The following is a 20,989-nucleotide window of genomic DNA, read 5'->3' as shown; positions in this document are numbered from 1 at the left end:
TCAATCCCATGTATTTCATCACTCGTTGAAAACGTGTTTAACCTGACTCTGCAAAGGAACATGGCCAGTTCTATCTCTTGCCATAGGACACTTCCCCTGAGCTTTTGCCTATGATGACCCCCCCAAGGAACCAAGAAAATATCACAAATTTCTCTTTCCGTTGAACCTCCAATAGAATGACAAGCCATTTTGTTATTTGGCATTCTCCTTGCTTCTGGCTGTGGTAGTCACTCATCCGGTCGTTTTATTTCAGCCACTTTGGAGAGCCTTCAAACTTGAGACAAGGCAAGCCATGGCCAAGTAGGAAAGTAAAGATGATTTCTACACTGTTAAATCTTCTCAGCATCCATTGACAAGAGCTAAAACATCTGGAGGTTGAGCGTGCTCTGATATTGGCATTGCTTCTCTCTCCTTTTTCGGACCAACGCTGACCCGTTCAGCTAAGAATAGCTGGGGCTAAGTGAAAAATACTCTATTTTGGGCGAATCAGTGGGCTTTTTTGTACTTCAGCAACGTCCTTTGCCGTCAATCTTGGTAATGGCCACTGACGGCAGCGCCGCTTGTATTGTCCAACGGTGACAGTCCCGGTGGGCCAGTGACGTTCAGAATCTTGACGTTCCCATTCGAATATGCGACGATATGTCCTGTTCAAGTTCCTTCTCAAACAACTCGGCAGACCTTCTGATCGAGCACAGTGTTATCAAGTGCGGCACCTTCGTCAGCAAAAAGTCCATAATGGATGGCTTGGTAGAGTTCATGAAGGTTTTGTCACCTGACGATATAAACACGACCAAAAGGACGGAAGAACAAAAGCTCAGAGACTGTCATGGGGGCGAAGAGATGGGCCAGGGTTTCGAATGAACAGAACACGTGGAGAACTAACGCCGCTCGTGGTCTGGTAACTGAAGAACGACGACGTGTAAGCTGCCACCACCACTCAGATATCACACTAGTCATAGCAGCATGCAGATTTATAGGTTTTGTTCATTCTAGCTCCACTCCATGAAACAGTCTGTCACCGAACCTCCTCCTCCCCCCTCAAGGCGTCCCCGAGAAGGCTTACGAAGGTTTGTTTTGATCTTCGAGCCCAACCCTATAGTGTGGACATCCGTCCTAGTTTGTCTGGTCTGAACATGACTGCGATATACAGCCTAATCCGGGAACTGTTACATACGCAACAATATCAAGAAGTCTGCTTTCTGGAAACGGGGCCAAATGGGGTAATACAATGACGCCAATCATCAGCACGTTAAGACACTGCAGAGAAATGCTTACCACCTGCTACATCTGAACAGAAGAACGGGTTGGTGTGAGGCCGAGCCGCGTTGTAAACGATTGGGCGGAAGGGTGTTCATGCATATGGGCATGGAAGTGGGGAGATACATCTAGATGACGGTCTTCGGACTGCTAGCATCCACAGCATGTGTAGCTTGCCACCATGCTTTTCCCGATGCATCTGTGGCTTCTCATAGTATGCCCGTAACGGCAGTGGAACTGATCAGGACCATGCAGTTACCCCGAAGGAGAAGGACGTTTGCCGCCGAACAACACGCTACGCACGGCCATGCGCCCATTACATGCTTGCATGCCAAACACACCCCATAAGGGACAAGCAGTGCCTCTAGCTACCACAGGCGATAGCCAGTCTCGAGAGGAATTCTGTTTGTAGCTTTGGGAGAAGTACCCCCGGAAGTGGAAGTATATATGTCTTATGGGGAAATTGCCCGCCCCAATGCACCTAGTAGATCCATAAAAAAAGAAAAAATGGGAAAGAAAAAGTGATAAACAAAAAAACAATGTGTGCCGTGTCGTCTCGTAAAACCCAAACGCTAATACCCACGCCAGTTGATCCCCTAATCTCTGCTCCTGAGATGCCTCTCGTCTTGGTCTGGCCGTCTCTCCTCTTTTTTGTTTTCTCTTCTATAAGCCGTTTGACGTATGGGATTCGTGCATGCGACTCTTATTGCACCTCCTTCTCCTTTCCCTTCTCATTTGTTGCGGCGTCGTCCTCGTGATAAAGACCGTGCTCGTCAATGTACTTGATGACTTCGGCAGGGATGAGCTGTGTCTTGTTAGCAACTGGCTGGCCGGTATGCAAGAGGGGAATGCATATCGGACTGGGACCGGCTCCAAACGGCATACCCGATGGGCGTGTATGGATGGATAGTGGAAGGGAGAAGAAACTCACGTAGTCAATGCTCATATTTCTCCTCAACAGCAAGCGAATCTTGGTGCTCGACACGTCGTTGGGGACGACTTGCGGGATGTAGTAAATCTGGTCCTCATACTCCTTCAGGTTGCCGAGGGCCTCGTCGATGTTAACGCCGGCCCTCTCGAGCACGAAGGCGCCAAAGTCGCCAAGGATGTGGCGCAGATCAGAGGGCGACCAGACGCCCGGCTGGCTCATGGTGTTGATCAGATCTGCGCCGGCGAGCACGGCGATCTTGACGCGCTTGCCGTTGCAGCCGCCGCGCTTGACGTTGATCTCGTACTCGAAGTGGTCGAGGACGACGGCGGTGGGCACGTAGGCGGTCTGCTCGGCCTCCCAGGGGTCGACCATGAGGAAGCGCGAGGTCTGCTCGGCGGCGATCTCGCACATGCGGCGGCGGTGGCAGGCGGGGGCCAGGCCGCGCTTCTTGTAGGCGTCGGAGACGGGGGACATGTAGGAGCCGATAAGCTCAAAGTTCGTGTTGTAGCGGACGTAGTCGGCGGCCATGACGGCCATGCGAAGGTGGAGGAAGGTGATGGGGCTGTAGGAGCCCGGAGCGACGAGGACGAGGGGCTCGCGGTCGGGCTCGGACTGCTGCAGGCGGAGGCGGTGGTCGGGGAAAGTGTAGCCAGGAGGCGTCATGGCCTCGATGGTCTCGGGGGAGGCGACCATGGTGATGTTGTTTCGGGGGGCGGGGGCGGGGGAGGTTGCGCGGGGTGCCGAGACGCCGGAGGGGAGGGATCGGGAGGGCGGGACGCTTGCGAGTACAGAAAACGGAGCGAACCAGCTCGAATCAAGCGTTCGGCGCTGATTTCGGTTCTTTTGAGGTATCTTTAGACAGAGTACTAGCGGGGAGGGAACGTATTGGATCGATTTGACGGAGCCAATGTGTATGAGTCGGGTGGGCGGGGGAGACGGTGGAGGATGCTCCGAGAGGGTTCCTGTGGAGGGGAAGAGTTGTGGTAGGTGTGTTGAGCGAGGATAGGCAGGATGGTATATTGCCCGAGACGCGGCTGGCTATAGGTCGGTCGGTCGGTCGGTCGGTCGGTCGGTGCCTAGCACAGGGATGGACGGGGATGAGGACGAGTACGGGGAAAGACGGGGACTAGTTAATGCCGCCTTGTGCTCTACCAGGCAAAAGATGTGTCAGCCTTGCGCCATATACGTCATGCAGTGGGAAAAGAGACAGCAGCCGTGCCTAACAGCATGTACCTTTTTTTTGTTTTCCCTTTTTTTTCTTCCCTACCCTCCGATTCTTGTCTCCTTAGCTTTTGAAACTGTACGGGGTGGGTTGTGGTGGTTAGGTTGGGTCGGGGTTGTATGTTTTTTCTGTTTGGGACGACACGACGAAAAAAGAAGAGTTTCTGGTCGTTTGCCGAAGGAAGAAGGGTGTGGCTGATGGAAAGGGTCTGGATTCGGATTGCGTGACTAACGCTACGGATGACACCGAGACTTTGGGGGAAGGGTAAATTATCTCTCGTTTAAGTCCCAACCTACCTAGTCGCCAGCGGCCAACGACTGGCCTGTGAATGGTTGAGTCGAGAGCAAAAAGAGAGGGGAGGGGGAGCGGAGCGGTGTCGCGTTGCCTTGTGTTGGTTGCTGTGCGGTGCGGTGCGGTGCGGTGCGGTGCGGCGCTCTGTGCCGCACATTGTCTGGGCACATGGAGGGGAGGGGTCGTGAGAGGGGATGTTAGTCAGCAAGAGTCCACTCCAGGTTCAGCATGTGATTGGAGAAAAAAGAACAGAAGCGGGGCATCGGAGGAAAACCGGGTTAACAGCGGCGGAACTTCAGTTCCAGGCCCCGGTAGCATCTCGGATCTCCGTCTTCGGGGAGTAGGGGGGCCATGTAAAGGTCTGCATCCATTGAATGCCTAGGCACTTACATAGTATCCGTAAACTCGATACCTAGGCAGGTGCTCGCTTGATAGTCTGTCTGGCCTGTGTCGACATTTGTTCTGCTCGTCGAGTTTTCAATGCCTCTCACTACCCATAGTTCGGTTGTCGAGAGAGACTTGGACGCTGGGCGATACGCACGGTGCCCGCAAGTGCCGAGGATGAGGGGTATGTCTGGGCTAGGTACTTAGGTACCTTTGTTGTGACTGGCAATCGCCGGATCACGCGCGCGGCATGTTGCGCCGATGCATCGCCCCTTTCCTACAGTGTGGGATTGGGTGAAATCCATCGTTTGATGAGCTGCGCCAATGTTGAATCGTCTTCACCAACCCCAAACACCCAAGCAATCTCAAGTGACGAGTTACACCACATCGGTCCTTCAGCAAGGCACGGTTCGCCTCCAAAGCCCCTTCCTTTCTTCTTCAGCCGCAAAAATCTCCAGCAGTCAATCTTGTGCCGGCCTCTTCTATGCGTTATTGCGTTCCAACCCCTCTCGAGATCTGCTGAAACACTCAACAACGCGCGCGCCCTCGGTTCGGTTCCTGGACAGGGCGCGGCGCAATGGCCTCCTCCTCTCCCCTCACGGGACCCTGGAATATTTGACTTGCCGAGATCTTCGGCTACTATGTACAATTCGCTGCGGCGCGCCGTTGGCTTCTAAGACCTGTCTGTCTCACTCTTAACATCACTTCGTTGAGTACCAATAAGGGCCTCAAGCTTCATCCACGTGACTCACTCAACCGCCTGTCATCCTGCAAACCTGCCGAAACGTGCGCCCCCGGCCTCCGACATCGCCACTATCCCCTCAGCTCAGCACTCTTCCAGGGAGTAGCTCATCATTAGCGCCCCAACCCGCTGCACTCTTGCCTGGGCCAGACGGGGTCCCTAAACTTTCCCTCCGGCACAAATGGCCCGGCTTGGTTAACCATGATCTCGGCGAAAATGCCAAATGCCGGCTGAGACTTTAGTTGCGAGAAGCTTACCGGTAGACTAGTAGTCACATGGAACGACTGGACCAGTCACTTCTTCACCTGTGACTGGCCATAGCATCTTATGTGAGATCGGATGGCAGGTTGACTTCATCTTGATTCTCTCAAAAAGGGTGGGCAGGGTGTTAATGTTCACCTTAGCATGCGCTTGCTCTATCGTACTCAGGATGAGTAAGGACATGATGAATATCAATCGAAAGTATGCTGCTTTCATAGGGGCACAAGTGAAGAGAGCGGTTGGCACCGATCGCCCTGTAAACTGGGTTGCTTTGCACGATGCCATTTCCGGCTGCCCATGAAAATACAGAGTTTGCACATGATTTCATGCTGCAGTCACGGAAGCAAAACTTTTACGTACGTAGTAGTACATGTGAATCATGGCACTGAGTCTCGACAATGACCTTCTGGCAAGTGAGACAGTAGTCGACTGAGAAACGCAGAGTGAACCACATGCAGTTGGGTATACTCATTCCTTTCCTTGCTTACTGCCATCTGGACGTCTTTGCATCGTCATGTAAAGACCACCTGTCTGTGGCGGTACCTCCAACTGTCAGCCGCCCCCTTCAATATCCATCCTCCAAGCGAACAACGAACCGCCAGGGATTCCCCCACACGTAATGCCACTTTTGGATAGCACCTGAGCACCATCTCCTCCCGGCGCGCTGGATGCATCTCTTGCCATTCCCACCAATCGCCCTGATCTTATCTGGCCGCGATGGGTTTGTCCACCAGATGGGGGACTTCTCTGTTGCACAAATGTTGCACGAATTCGGGATGGGAACTGGTATTGTCGATTCCATCAAGGGAGTGAAAGGAGAAGAAACAGTGTAATATCACTCACCAACGAACGCCCTGTCAAACATCCCCGTACAAGCGAGCCCCCCATTGCATCAGCGACAATGGCCTACATTCCATGTAATATCCTGCAACATGCTGCTGACACCAACTGAATCCTTGTTATGCCGTGGCCGAAAGGAAAGGGATTGCGACCCCCCGAACCAAACCACAACACCCGTCCCGGTGGATCATCATCGCGAGAAGACGACATGTTCAGCATGATAAGAGCGATGCCTACAAAACCACATCTATGACCCCCGTCCGTCCTGGATGCGCTTCCCCCGCTTCTCTTGGCTCTGGGATATCTTCTTACTGTTACGCGTGCTCTTCCGTCCCCTTGCCTTTCGGGGCCACCTTAGGTGCCTCGAACTATCAAGTATCTTTTCCCATTAGCTTACTACTCACCTCATTGGCTTCAAACTGGTTGATATTTCTACATTCCATCTCGTTTCTCATCATGAAGGTTTCGGCGGTTCTCCTGGCCGCAGCTGCCCTCTTCTACCAGGGTGCCGCAGCTCAACCATGCAAGGATGCTTCGTGAGTATTACTCGTTCGATCCACCTAGAACACTCAGCGGCTTGGACGATCTTCTGGGACGAATCGTTTCTCGGGGATGGTGCTGATAAGCAACCAACAGGGCGTCCTGCGGTGCCGTTCGCTGGGGTGACGCCACCCCGGCTAAGGTCGCCGCCCGCGCCGATTCCATCCCCTTGGCCTTCCCCGGCGCCGAGGGCTTCGGCCGCAACGCCGTCGGCGGTCGCACTGGCAAGGTCTACAAGGTCACCAACCTTAGGTCAGTACCACAAGTTCTCCCCTGTCCTGATCGTGTCAGGAGCCGTACTCACACATTGGATCCCAGCGATTCCGGTCCAGGCTCCCTTCGTGATGCCGTATCCCAGCCAAACCGCATTGTTGTCTTCGACGTTGGCGGCGTCATTAAAATCAGCTCCCGAATCGTAGTGTCCAAGAATATCTACATAGCCGGCCAGACTGCGCCCGGAGGTGTAAGTTGGCCCATATCACTTTCTCAGTCCCGTCTTCTTGAAACACCACCACTGCCGACATCATCAGTTCACAACTAAAATACTAACAATTACCCCAGGGCATTACCGTCTATGGCAACGGCTTCTCCTGGTCTAATGCTAACGATGCCATCGTCCGCCACATCCGCATCCGTATGGGCAAGGGTGGCGACAGCGGCAAGGACGCCATCACCATCGCCGACGGTAAGAACCTCATCTTCGACCACGTCTCCGTCTCCTGGGGCCGCGAAGAGACCTTTTCCATCTCGGGCGATGTCACAAACGTCACCGTCTCCGACTCCATCATCGCCCAGGGCCTCGAGACCCACTCCTGCGGCGGCCTCATGCAGACCGATGGCGGCGTCTCCCTCTTCCGCAACCTCTACATCGACAACAAGACGCGAAACCCCAAGGTCAAGGGCGTCAACGACTTCCAGAACAATGTCGTCTACAACTGGGGCTCGGGCGGGGGCTACATCGCGGGGGACTCGGCCGGCGCGAGCTACGCCAACATCGTCAACAACTACTTCATATCCGGGCCCTCCACCTCCGTCGCGGCCTTCACGCGCGGCAACGCAAACTTCCGCGGCTACGTCAGGGACAACTTCTACGACTCGAACCGCGACGGGGCGCTTAACGGCGCCGCCCTCTGCGTCTCCGCCACCTGCTACTCCGACCTCGCCATCCAGACCGCCCCCTTCGCCTACCCGCCGCCCGCGAAGCTTCTCGCCCCCGCCGCCGCCGTGGCCCACGTTTCCGCCAGGGCTGGTGCCTCCATCTCCCGCGACGCCGTCGACGCCGCCCTCCTGAAGGAGCTCCAGTCCTACGGGAAGTCCGGCAAGCTCATCTCGGACGAGGCCTCCGCGGGCGGCGTCGGCACCGTCGCGCCCGGCACGGCCAAGAGGGATACTGACGGTGACGGCATCCCCGACGAGTGGGAGACGGCCAACGGCCTGAACCCCAACGATGCGTCGGACGGTATGAAGATTGGCGCCGGCGGGTATGCCAACCTTGAGATCTACGTCAACTCGCTCGCCCCGGCTGTCTATTAGACATGTCCGGTGGGGTCTTGTACTGGTTGTGAATCGATGGGATGGATCCGTGGCTTATACGGAGAGCAAGAGGCCGAGGAATGTGCAATGTGTAGGCGAGCCACTCGGCTGTATATAGCACGCACTCTCGTTTTTTCGTGTGTATTCTATTCATCTTTGGTAGTACGAAGAAGTACATATCCTTCTTTCAATGAACATATTCGTAGATTGTCCTTTTGTTATTCCTCCTTGGAACTGCCCGTCTTCCCTCTCTTGGTCATCTCTTGGTTATCTCTTCCTGTCGTTTCAGCTTCTCGTGAACTGTGATGCAAGACACGTGAGAAGATTGATGATTTAGCAGGGGCGCAGTACCATACGTGCAAATTCTTCTCTTGTATGGCATTCGACGTGAAAGTGGGAGGCGCAGGCTAGTACAACGACTCCCGAAACCTTTCCATCAGCGTCAATCCAGGGAATGGTTTGTAGATCGACACAGACTACATACAAGCTCACTGCTTCCTCCTGAACGAAGTCGAAGACTAGCAAAAGCTCCTAATAGTTAAAGCATTTCCATGTAGTTCGTATCATGCTTGATAGGGTTGGCAGTATACAGCGGCAGTTAGGCGGAAGCCGATGATGTCCGCCTCAGGGGAAAGAGACCCGGCATCAGTGAAAGGGACGAGACTACCATTCAGACGGCCCCTCAAGCTTACAAACTATCAGATCATCTCGTTCCAGTGTAGCATCGCCTCTCTGGAACCGCCCAACAACCACGAAACGAAGACGGTAAAGACGGGAAATGCACCGGTGCATCAGTTTCGGCGCCTCTGGGTGCTGAAAGCAGGTCTCGATATGAGTGGCACACATCATTACTGGCTACACATCTGTTACAGGCTGGAGCTCACAGCAGTGTAATTAGGGAAACGATGCTTGATTCTAGAGAATAGTAAGAGGTTCTCGTGACAGCATTTGCGTTAAATAACAGCTATGCAGCAGCAGCAGCAGCAAGTTCTAACGTCTTCAAAGCCAGGCGAGGTCAAGAAACCAAGCCAAGAATATTTCTCCAGATTTAGAAGTCTGTTGGCGGAGAAGGTGCCAGGGTGTTATGGGTCAAGACCCGGAACCAGCAGAAATATTGCCCTTGCGAGGCATGCCCCGTGGGGTTCAGGTCCACTCGATCGCGAAGCGGGAGAGATCGGGGTACATCTACAAGGATGGCGTATATGGAATGAGTTCCGAGTGGAATTAGATAGGACTATCCAAGTCGACATTAATTAATTTGAATCGAGACAAACGCACGCATGAACCGGATCCATAGACCATTGAACGGGGGCTCGGGAGACTGCAATCCAATCGATGATCTTCTCTATTGCCAGCCGTCAGGAACCCGAGCCTCCTTTGTTGTCCTGGCCTGACTTGACATGTTGGCCTGAAATAGGTAAAGAATCGACCAAGCCAATTGGCCAAGACACTCGAGTTGGAAGCTGGAACCGTTTCCCATGGCGGTCCACTAAGTGCTGCATCGACTGTTTTGCCTGGCTTACAGCGTATCTATGTTGGCTGCTCATCTGTGCCGCAGCTGGGGCCAAGAGAATCAGGAGAGCCTGCATGCAGTAATTGAGATGGACTAGGTATGCTGGGAAACAGGGCCTCGAACGCCCACCAGAGACTGGGTACTGGCAGAATGGACTCCGGCAATACGACATGCGAAAGTCGAGTCACAAACATGCTGATCTCTATCGACGCCGGCAGCCATTGGGCTGCGGATGAGATGGAGAGGAGGGTTAGTGCCAACGGCGCAGTGGCGGGAGCAAACAACGCGTCTCACACCTTCGCGTCCAACCAGAGTGTGAGATGCATGGAGCTGTCGTTTGCTGCCGTCAGCTCAGTCACCCTTTTATCCGCGAATCAAATACGACACAAAATAGCTCCTGTTGGGTGGGAGGGGGCATCCTCTGCAGCTCGTCGACAAAAACCTCTACATCCATGTCGGAGACAAACCGCCGACCGAAGACGCTCGCAAGGTTCCCGGCCAACCGTTAGTGCTTTGGGGATCGGGAAACGAGCAAACTACGCCACAGAAGTCCCGTGTTCGTCGACGCCTCTGGGCTGCATTGGAGCACGTCCTCGATTCGGCCGAAAAGACGGCGGACTGCTTGGGCGGATGCATATGGGAAGTGAGCACTGCTAATGACGGAAGACGAGTTGATGATGTGGCAGCCAGTCAGATTGACAGGTGAATGCAGGCGGCTTCGATGTATCGGCTTTAAGGATTGGCGGTCAGAGGTGGTGGCCGTGGAGGTGAGGCAGCCATCTGCAGGCGGCCTATCACATCATCACCACCACCACCTCACAGGGCAGGGCAATAGGCTTCCCGTTGCTCGTGCCCGACTTTGCCTCGACATTGGACTGAGGAGTTTTCGACGGTTGATGTTCCGAGGGAGAAGAGATGTGGAGAAGCAACGGCAGTAAGGCAGATCGGTCGAAGCATGAGGCATGAGAGGTTAGGTACCTAGGTACCTAGGAACCCAAGGTTAGGTAAGTATCTACTTACCAACCTACCTACCTACATAGGTAACTACATATTTCCTGCACGTCTGATATCTGATGGGGAAGGCGGCGCGTGGGGTACAGAGGGAACTTGCGAAGCAGAAGGTACGGGCAGGCAAACACGCCTTCCGAGAATATCACATCTGTACGACGTTCCTTCCCCCCCTCATTTCCTTTGCAACCCTCCCTGTTCAGTTCCCTACCTACTTACCTACCTAATCATCGGCTTTTCGTTCCCTCCCTGACATTTGGTTGCGGACTATTACCTGCCTAGGTACCCATCTGTATGAAGAAGTGTAAACTTGCACCGTGTAGGGGACAGAGTTGACTGGTCGATCTACTCCAAACTGAGTCTGTCTACTCGACAAACCGGTTGGGTCGAGGCCCAGATGGGCAACTGCAGCCAATGTTTTCGGAAAACCACATCCAACTAGAATCAAACTGTTGCGTGGAAATAGGCTTGACACCCGGCACGACTTCGAGTCGGATGAGTAAGACACGCCATCTCCTGCACGGAGGAGAGGCACCTAGGTATCTACCTGTCATCTAGCCAAGCCGCTTGTCCATGACGATCAATTTTTCTCTCCTTTGTTGATCTACCTACCTAGGTAGTTACGTTACCGAGAAGTTGGAACTCCCTCTATCCGTACATGTAATTCCTTTCCATCTTCTCGCCCGGTAGCGTTCTTCCGTCTCCCTCGGCCAGGATTCCTTTGTTTGGCCTGATCATGTCTAGCCTGATACCACATTGCCCAGCCCTGCCCTGCAAAGAAGAGAATAGCACCGATCTGCATCAAGGTGTGTGGCGCAAATACGCAACCGCCTAACCGTTGGGCCTGATTGGTGATTGTACCCTCTCCATCTGCTCGTTTCACCGGTACAGTTTAGCAATCATGATCGCGGGGAGGCCATACTTGGCTTAGACTTTGCTTGCCTTGCTATGCTCGAGGTATTGCCAACCTACCTACAATACATCTTGTGTGCCCGCCACGTACGTCCCCATGCCGACTCGTTATCTCCATCATCTTCGTACCTATGCCACTCTCACTCATCTAGGTACATAGGTAGGCACGCTGCATTTCCCCATACCTCACGTACTTCTCCCCTTAATGGAAGCGCCTGACAACCAACGCCTTGCCCATCGGTCTGACTTGGGGACCCCGTCACTTGCCCTGTCTTGCCAAGCTGTGATCTGGCTTGCTATGCCTTATTCGGGTTCTCTCACAAGGAAAGAAAAATCACATAGACCGCTGCCGTACATGCCAAGCATATCTGTGTGGATTGTGTCAGTTTCCTCCTTCCTTCCTGCTTCTCCACCTCCGCTTCCCTCCCCCCCCCCCCCCCCCCCCCATTCCACCTCTCTCTCTATAGTGTCTTCTCCTCCGTGCCTTCTTCTCCACAGTGCTCTGTTTTGACTTCATCTCATGAAAATTTGCCTCCGAACCTCGTTCCTGCCTTCCTCAATCTTTTCTCGATCGTCTGGGTCCGTTCTTCGTCCCCCCTTCTGGCAAACTTCTCGTCCTGGGATCTCGACGCATCCAATAGCCCGTCGAATCTTCCGTTAGTATCGGTATCGCCCAGTAAGCCACACCCTTCTTGTACTGCTGCCGGTCCTAATCAAGAAAAGAGCGTTGTTGAGTTGGCGCCTTCCGTTGCCTAGCTCGAGCCGGAGAACCCTGTCAACTTCCGACTTCCTGCTTCTTTCAATCTGCAACGTCTCTTTTCCGTCCAGTGTCTACCGTTGTCTACTAGACATTTCCTTTACCCCCTGGTCGGAATCCCGTGGCGCCTCGCAGGAACATTGCCTTCCATCCGGACCCCAGCCGCCATCGACACCTCGCGCTTTTTATCCATGCAGCCTCCGCTTCGACCGTTCTCGTCCGTGTAACCTCCTCCATGCTTCGCAGTGTCTGCTCTCTCGTCCCGACGACAGCCTTCTCTGTCATGCAGCTTCTCGGCATTCTGTGGCTACCAGCTTGGGCTACCTGAGATTAATACACGGCCTTATCTACCATTTGTTCCTGCCTCCTTTTCCTTACCTTCTCTCGCACACGCCTCCATCCTCGATACGCCCTCCGACACCCGGTCTTTTCCCACATTGCAGAGGCCAGCGGCTCGTCGTACAAATTTGCCGCTTAGACACATGCCATCCTGATCCGGGCTTTGAGCCTTAGAAGCCTGTCCCGAGCCTCCCAGCAGCTATCTTTTGAGGCTTTGCTTCTTTTTTCGTCACTGCAGCTCGAAAAGGTATCTAGACCTCGTTTGTACCACACTGGCTGTTTGTGCCACGACCACCGCCAGATCCAACAGGCCTCTACGACTCTCCTTTCGGGCCTACCTGATATACACTGGCTTGGTCGAGTCTTGGTGCTTTCTGGCCTGCATTCCAGCTTCCGGGATACGAAGGTGGGTGATTATTATTACCTCTTTCCACGCACCCTGCCCTTCATCGCACAACACGCCAGAATGTATAACCCTGACCTTCTTTCACAGCGCACTTTTGTCCAGTTTTTATACTCATATTCTGCTCATCGCCAGATCTCCTGAATCACCCCGGCTCGACAGATCCGATTCCAAGCCATGGCCACGGTTGATGCCACGGTTCTTAGCCAGTACGAGATCAAAGTTGTGTCCGGTCTTGAACGAGTTGGGGCCACGTTGTCACTGATTGGCGTGACCTTGATCTTCTTGACCTACTGGAAGTTCAAGCGCATTCGAAGCGTCCCGAACCTGTTTATTGTCTTCGCCTCAATCGCCAACGTCGGCGCGAGCGTGGCCTGCGCTATCGGCTATGATGGACTTGACCTAGGGCCCGAGTCTGCTTTGTGCCAGGCTCAAGCATTCTTGCTTGAAATGTGCATTTTCCCCTTTCTATATCCCCCTATACCCCCGCTGATGACTATTCTCTACAGGTTCATGCAATCCGATCCATGGTGGTCTTTCGCCATGGCCGTTAACGTCTATCTCGTCTTCTTTGCCGGCGCTAGTCCCTCCTCCTTTCGTCATTATCTCTGGGTCTACTGCGTCGTCTGCTTTGGCTTCCCACTGATTCCCGCTCTGATCTGTCTCTTCCTCCGCCCCAACCACCCGAATGACTATATCTATGGCGACGCTACAGTACGTAAATTTCAGCTCGATACCGACAAACCGCCTTGGGGACAAGTACTAACTTGGTCTAGTTGTGGTGCTGGATAAACAGGAGATGGGCAGATCTCCGTATATTCACATACTATATACCCATTTGGTTTTGCTCCATCGGCTCCTGTGTCATTTACTTCGCCGTCGGCTATCACGTTTTTCATCATCGCAATCAACTCCACAATCTCACCTTCAGCAACGCCGAGCATGGTGCCAGAGGGTTAAATCGCTCGGGCGAGCGCGATTCTGCTGAAAAGGTATCCGACCTATCGCGCGAAGGCACCCGTGATGACTGTCCCCTCGTTGACACCCATCAGAACGTCGCAAGCCGTACCGAGTTTTATGGTACCGCCGTAACGGAGGTGGAGATAACCACCATGACACCAAGACCGTGGACACCCCACTTGCCCCCCACGGCCACCACGAAAGGAGCCGCAGACGAGCAGCCCCGACACCAGCAATCATGGCGAACGAGCGAAGATGATGGGTCACCGAGTCCGCGCTTCGAAACCACTTGTACATCGAATCCGCCTCCGCCAAAGGCACGTCGTTCCATCTTCCAGCAGATCAGGGCCGTTGGAGCGAAGTTCTCCAGCAGGCTGGAACGTCTGGATCCAGTGAAGCTTGCATATCTTCGAACCAGCTTCATCTTCACCATTTCCGTGCTCGTCACTTGGACCCCAAGCTCCATCAATCGAATATATAACATGGTCAACCGCGACGAGTCCAATTTTGGTATGAACGTCGCCAGCGCCACGGTCTTGCCGTTGCAAGGAGTCTGGAACGCCGTAATCTTTTTCATGACCAGCTGGACGGTTTTCAAAGAAGAGTGGAAGGACATGCGCGGCAGCTGCCGGGTCCGGCTTGGCAGCTGCGGTGAAGAAGGCTTGCATGCCGCTGCCAGAATCGATGTGTCCCGAGGCGATCAACAAGACCGCTTCAGGTACGGCCGTTATGGGCACACAAAGGCACTCGGCAGCGATCATAGTGATCTTGAGCTGACATCCCCATCAGGCGGTGGCAATGTACGAGCGATGCGAGGATCGTTTAGCATATGATCGTCCAGCTGCTTGTCTATACTTCGCAAGGCTGCGATCTCGGGGAACGACGTTTTGTAAGAGGCGTGTTCTGCTTGTGCCAGAATGGTCCAGGGTATTGGTTCGACTACTGGTTGGAGTCGGCAAAAGCTTAGCACAAAGATCTTTGGCAGGGAAAAACTGCCATGTTCATATGTTTTGATGGGGAATCTTGGAGATTGTATATTATCCGGATGTGCGGCGAAACTCGCATACACCCGCCTCTTATTCGCACATTAATAACAACGTAAAATAAGGCATCAATTTGGAGTGCCGCTGCATCCAGTCAAGCCTACATGGTCGCTACTTTCAACCTGAGCCTAAAACCAGCGTTGTAACTCGGCTCGATCATCGTTTCTCAAAGTGACCTCCCATTTTGAGGACCTGTGAAGATGGACGTCCGAGCCATTGCCATTGGCTAGAACACCATCATAGTGCGGCAAGCCGTGCCGTCCTCCATAGCCTGTTTTTTACACTCCAATCATTTTACACTCCAATCAAAAAACAATTCGTATGTCATTAATGTTCTCTTCAATAATGCCTTCAATGACTGTGATACCATCAGATCAGGATGATAGCTGCTCGATCACTCCGTCGACCTTCCTATCAGCTTCTCATTAGTTCGATGAGGTAGATTCTGAGAGCACGGTAATAGCTCCTTGCGATACTGACTGATGCCTTGACCGATAGAATCAAGAGCCTATTGAACACCGCTTGCTCTTGTCGATTACCGGTGGAAACACTGGGGAAACCAAGGACGTCAACCGCTGCACCAAGATCTTTGCTCAGGCTGGCGCCGACTCGCAGCAGTTCCGCAACCTCTTCTGATGGCGTCTTATTCAACGTTGGTTGATATTTCTCCCTCGTAACGAACCAGGAGATCGAATGCTTTTCTGAAATTGACAACCTTGCGGACAAGAGGTCCAAGGATTGTACCCTCGCTCAGCGGGGCATGACTGTTTCCAGAGCTGGCCAGAGTGGTGTCACGCGGTTCCGTTGGATAAACGCCTCCCTGAACTGGTCGCAAATATGTTCGCCGATGTTTAAGACTCGTCGAAGAGGAACAGGATCTGCAAGATCCAGGCGTGTATCTTACAAGAGAGTCCCGTGATTAGTAGGATGGTGTGTGCAGACTTGAGGTCCCCGAACCCCCCTTTTCCTAGTAGAAGAGGCCAAAGGAAGGATTGCGAGAAAAGTACAGCATTCTTCTTTTTGTGTGTATCGTGATCTAAAGATAGAAAGTCGATGGAATCGAGTAAAACTCTCCAGATAATATTCGTCCAACTTATGTCAGGGGTCTAGGCATTTATCATCTCATGGCAGGGCATACCCCGCTTCACCAGCCTATAACCCATCGGCAGTTTAAAATGCCAAGTTAATTCCTGTTTTACTGTGGTCTCACAGTCAACTAGACTATTAAGAGCCTAGTAATCGTGTTGAGGAACCAACCAAGGCTGAGGGGCTATGATGGCAGCTTTTGGCTTCACTTCAGGTATGTGTGACTGATGTAAGATAAGAAGGTAGCCAGGTCGCTAAATGATTTCTAGGGTATAGAGACCCTTTTAATGTGAAGGCCGCCTAATGACATTTTCTTGGCATCTGTAGGGATTCGAGAAGACGAATGACGGGCCTTGCCAGCTTAATTATATGGGGGCTCTCAAATTCGAAGCTGCGGGTCGCGGGCCGCGAGGTTCGACAACTGCGGTTAGGTGTGGCGGTTTTCTTTTTTCTTTTTCTATCGATTATCGTTACCGGCTTTTCAGTGAAATGTTTGGCTTATTACAAACGCGATTATTACGATGATATCTCATACTTGCCATGCATCCCTTGCATCCTCTTCTGCGACCAGCCGTCTGACTATTAGGATAAGCCATGCCATTCGTATTCATAGCCAATCGCGGTGTGAGTTTTGATAGCCCAACCTCATAGCTGTGTGGCAAGATGCCGGCAAATTCATTCAATCTATATCGAGTCTCTCAAACGGGGAACCTTGGCTACGCACTTTGGTTCTTATCATACATCTCAGCTCCCTTATCCTCAGGGGCGTAGGAAAATCATTGTTCAAGCCGCCGCAGCAGCTGCGGCAGCAGGGCCAGAAGACGAATCGTCCTTCTTGCCACCGTCGCCATCCTTCTTCCCCTTCTTACCGTCGTTTTTCTTTGATTTCCCATCGTCGACTGCCGTCCCGTTGTTGTTACCATCGGTAGCCTTTCCATCCGCTTTGGCGTTTTTCTTCTTGGCATCGTTGGCTTTTCCATCTGCTTTGCCGTTGTTCTTCTTGGCATCGTTGGCCTTTCCATCTGCTTTGCCGTTGTTCTTCTTGGCATCATTGGCCTTTCCATCTGCTTTGCCGTTGTTCTTCTTGGCATCGTTGGCCTTTCCATCTGCTTTGCCGTTGTTCTTCTTGGCATCATTGGCTTTTCCATCTGCTTTGCCGCCATTGTTTTTCTTTGCATCAGGAGCCCCTCCACTGTCGTTGTTATCTCCTCCTCCTGTGGCTGGGTTAGCTGGTCAGACTCCAGTATACTTTGAACATCTTAGAATCCATACCAGCTGTGTCATCTCTAGCTTGAAGCATCACGGATTCCCTAAGTGACCTTATAACCCCAGCGTTCCTTGCGACAAGGTCGACTACCTCGTCTCTCTCATTGAGGGAAAGGTCTTCAAAAGCAACATCGTCGTCATCTCTTTCAATAATGTCTGTAATAGACCTAAGATGTCGTGCAAAACCGTCCCTGGAAGCAAGCACTCCAGATTCAATAGCAGCTGCTGCAGCAAGGCTGGCAAAGAGGAGAAATGAGGCTGCCTTCATGATCCTGGAGTATATATAGTCAGGCTAGAAGTTGTAAATGTGGTTCTCGGTGGCAGGATGAAGGATCAACAAAGGAAAATGAAGATGAGACAGTTTGTCTTTGACTCAAGTAAGAAGTTTCAATGAACGTGAAGAAAATGAAGTGCCTGATTCAATCAAGAAGTCTGATTCTCATCCGTGTGGTTTCTGTCTCTGAGGCCGAATGTCTGATGGGATATCATTTACTTATAGGGAGACAATAACCTTGATGAGGGCACTACTACAAGTGTATTAGGAAAAGGGGGCAACGAGCGTTTCTATAACCTCCGCGGGAAAATAGAGACAGTGTGCGGTATTCCACAAAAGTAGGAGCTCGACTCAAGTCAGGAGAACAGCGGTGTTCATCTGGTCCCATGTCAGACTGCCATCCCTTCTCTTCACAGAGTATGTACACACATTAGGCCATTAGCTGGGCGGAATGGGCTCCGAGAGATCCGCGTTGCAAAACATCAGACGAGTAACGGACCTGCCTGGATATGAAAACCACATCCCGGATATTTTATTTGATTTCAGTTTTGTGAACATCAGTTTAGGTCCGTGACCACTAGTCTAAACATTGGATTGTCTGCCCTTGCCGCCGGAAGGCAGCTCTGTGCCTACACAGCCCCGATTTCTCCGGATATTTCCATGGCAGACTGCATCTGTTTGAAGCTTAGACCACCAATCATTATGGCCGCGGATAAAAGCCTCCAGTGCCGAAGGCTGCCGTCTGAGACAATGAGAGTTGCGGGTATACGACTTTAACCGATTGGGTTGGTGGGTCACTTGTGCAGGCCAGCTCTCAGAACTCGTAGCAGAGGGTTTGAGGAGTCTTCAATTTCTTGTTTCGCACCTCAAATCACTCCTATAAACTTATAAACTTCAAGTTGAAGCTAGGCTGAGATCGAAGGAAATTTCTGAATGCTACAATCTGAATTAGTCAAGGAAGGAAAGATTGTCATCTCGGTTTTCAACCTCTGACGTCCATCGATCATTGGTGTGGCTCCACTCCGTAGTCTCGGCTGCGAAGTCTCAAGTACAGTTCCAAATCCACACAACGGCGAAGCTATTACCTTGTCCCCCAGCCTATATCTTTACCCATTATGAGCTGCGATGGTCATGAATTGCGGTGGACCGTTTAGCCATGGAACCTGGAGAGAATTTGTAGTCTTACAGATTCGTGTTTGTCAGAAACCTACGCTGTGTCATGTGGCATAGTCGTTGTGCAGGCTTGAGAATCAGCCTGCTAATCAGAGTGGGTATAATCACCAAAATTAGTGCCTTTTCTGGTCATCGTACATCGTACATCGGTTAGATCTTTGCTCATACAGAGATACCCAAAGATACGTCGCTGGCTGCAACGCTTGTGGCTGCTGCTGGGCTTGAAGCTGGCTAATGACTTTTCCTCCCAGATTTTCTCACCCGATCAACGTGTGATGAGCGGACGCTTTATGTACTAAAGCCGAAGTGACTAATAGGAAAAGTCAACAGAGAGCTCCTCTGTCTATTTTTGCACAACTCGATGCAGTGGCTAGATTATGTGTTCAACCAAAAGGAAGAGTAGGCCTAAACACTGGGGAACCATATTCGTACAACACCCAGTGATTTCTTGTGACTCGTTGTAATACCAACACCCAAATGTGGTATATCACCCGGGTTTAACAGCCCGATCATACCCTCCCACCGCCAATGCCCCAAGTCAGATTCCGTGTTCATAACATTATATTCTTCGTTTCCAGCCTGAGAAGACCCCGTAGTTAAAGCAGCGCGAGTAAGGCATGCACACATTATACTGGTCTAAATGCTCTGATTCATACATCTCAAAAGTCCGATGTTCATTTTGACCTCTTGTAATAAGTCAACCATAGAAAACCACAGCTTCATGCGGACTGTGAGTCGTGGTCCGTTGCATTGGATGTGCAATCTTGCCCTTAGCTCAAACACTTCAGTGCTATTACAGATGTTTAGCGGCATAACTAGGGCCGAGTATTTTGGGACATCTCAACTTTGCCGTGGATCGATATGCAACACAGATTCATCACTCTGTAGCCAGACTTCTGCAGCCAGATTACAGCACGAAATATCATGCTCATCCTCTTTGTAACCCGGAAATGTAGCCGCATAAACTCTCAGGCTCTCCTTTGCTCCCGCCATCGATTTATGTTTAAACAGAATCATCGTTCTCTCAACCGTCTCTCGAAACTCAAAACTGACTCCTTCGAAATGATTTTGAAGATTCTTGAACGGTTAGCATTCGTCTATAAAGTAGTGATTGTGCACAAAGTGGGCGGCTATCGACTGAAACCAAAATACCCTCAATGTCCCTTCGTTTCCCCAACATAAAAGACTATGGGTACCTCGTATAAAGAAGCGACCTTTCTTAAGATGAAAAGAACTTTAAGGGATCATGCCAACTCTAATTAGAGCATATTACTACGTTTCCCAAGGCCCATCATTTAGCAGTGGTAAAATTAATATCCTTATTATAGTTTGGATAGAAGTCGGCGGGAAATCAGCATCCTAGCTCGCATACGCACGTGGACGGTTAGAACACATATTGTGTATCTAGGAGTGGGACAAACGGCAGGTTCGAACCCGACTGTGGCCGTCACAGAATACTCGGTCTCGGATCGCCATCCAGGGAAATCAGCTAGGTTAGGTTCACAATATCCTTGGCATTCCCCCACCGCTCGTCGAATCACAGCAAACTTCCCTCCAACTCCGCCCCCATCGGGTACCGTAGAGGGAAACAAGATCCGTCGTGTGACAACACAATCTTGTGGTCGAGCCGGAATTGGCCACACTGCAATGTTGACCACATAAATTGTTTTCGGGAAAGGTTTTATGAGTCAGTGCAACTGACTCAAGAGCCGTTATATTTGTTGGAGACTGACGGACGATCTTAAACAGGGTGCCCCGAACGTCGAGCTTTGAGGCGCTCGTGTGACCGGATGACAATGTCCTACCGACGATTCTGTAATGACGGGCGTCTTCTGCAGAGAGTCAGTCGACACAGCTATTCAGACGCTCTTCTTTAAACAAGCGATTGTTGGCCTACAAAAAGGACGAAGAGCAAGGGGGGAAAATGGAGGTTTGAGTAAGCCGGAAGAAAACCAAATTGGAGCAAAAGTTTGGGCCCTAACCAGGGATCGAACCTGGGACCTCTCCCAGATGTGGGCTTACAACCCTAAGGGAGAATCATACCGCTAGACCATCAGGGCTACGACAACAGATTGATGTTTTGTTGACATGCCGGATTGATTCACGGCCTGTGTAGAATCAACACTGTCACCCAGGTTTACCTGCAGCGCTTATCAGTCTGTTAAGAGTCCATTACATCTTATTTACTTAAATTAGTCTATTTTCTGATTGAAGTTTAACATCCTCCGTGTGCAGGGTACATCACACGTATCCT

General features: G+C 51.8%; 5 protein-coding genes and 1 non-coding gene across 6 annotated transcripts; 3 read left to right on the top strand and 3 right to left on the bottom strand.

The window, feature by feature from the left end:
- Window positions 1-1,960: 1,960 nt before the first annotated feature.
- GLRG_09045 (nicotinate nucleotide adenylyltransferase) lies at window positions 1,961-2,881 on the bottom strand (the record flags this gene model as incomplete). Its single annotated transcript, XM_008099730.1, has 2 exons — window positions 1,961-2,062; window positions 2,189-2,881. The coding sequence occupies 2 exons, from the start codon at window positions 2,879-2,881 to the stop codon at window positions 1,961-1,963; spliced, it is 795 nt and encodes a 264-aa protein (XP_008097921.1).
- A 3,503-nt stretch (window positions 2,882-6,384) lies between these two features.
- GLRG_09044 (pectate lyase) lies at window positions 6,385-8,001 on the top strand (the record flags this gene model as incomplete). The annotated part of the gene is made up of 4 exons (XM_008099729.1): window positions 6,385-6,464; window positions 6,565-6,720; window positions 6,787-6,931; window positions 7,030-8,001. 4 exons carry the CDS (start codon window positions 6,385-6,387, stop codon window positions 7,999-8,001), a joined length of 1,353 nt encoding a protein of 450 aa, XP_008097920.1.
- Window positions 8,002-13,110: 5,109 nt separating this feature from the next.
- GLRG_09043 (G-protein coupled receptor) lies at window positions 13,111-14,726 on the top strand (the record flags this gene model as incomplete). The annotated part of the gene is made up of 3 exons (XM_008099728.1): window positions 13,111-13,385; window positions 13,443-13,647; window positions 13,710-14,726. The coding sequence occupies 3 exons, from the start codon at window positions 13,111-13,113 to the stop codon at window positions 14,724-14,726; spliced, it is 1,497 nt and encodes a 498-aa protein (XP_008097919.1).
- A 555-nt stretch (window positions 14,727-15,281) lies between these two features.
- On the top strand, window positions 15,282-15,572 carry GLRG_09042 (uncharacterized protein; the record flags this gene model as incomplete). Its single annotated transcript, XM_008099727.1, has 2 exons — window positions 15,282-15,296; window positions 15,435-15,572. The coding sequence occupies 2 exons, from the start codon at window positions 15,282-15,284 to the stop codon at window positions 15,570-15,572; spliced, it is 153 nt and encodes a 50-aa protein (XP_008097918.1).
- Window positions 15,573-16,805: 1,233 nt separating this feature from the next.
- On the bottom strand, window positions 16,806-17,322 carry GLRG_09041 (uncharacterized protein; the record flags this gene model as incomplete). Its single annotated transcript, XM_008099726.1, has 2 exons — window positions 16,806-17,236; window positions 17,295-17,322. The coding sequence occupies 2 exons, from the start codon at window positions 17,320-17,322 to the stop codon at window positions 16,806-16,808; spliced, it is 459 nt and encodes a 152-aa protein (XP_008097917.1).
- Window positions 17,323-20,708: 3,386 nt separating this feature from the next.
- GLRG_13223 lies at window positions 20,709-20,795 on the bottom strand. The gene has a single exon. It is a non-coding gene; the product is annotated as a tRNA-Pro (tRNA).
- Window positions 20,796-20,989: the final 194 nt, after the last annotated feature.

Source organism: Colletotrichum graminicola (assembly GCF_000149035.1).
Source record: "Colletotrichum graminicola M1.001 genomic scaffold supercont1.44, whole genome shotgun sequence".
NCBI classification, from domain to species: Eukaryota; Fungi; Ascomycota; class Sordariomycetes; order Glomerellales; family Glomerellaceae; genus Colletotrichum; species Colletotrichum graminicola.
The sequence above is the reverse complement of the archived record's forward strand: the minus strand, read 5'-3'. Positions and strand labels throughout refer to the sequence as shown.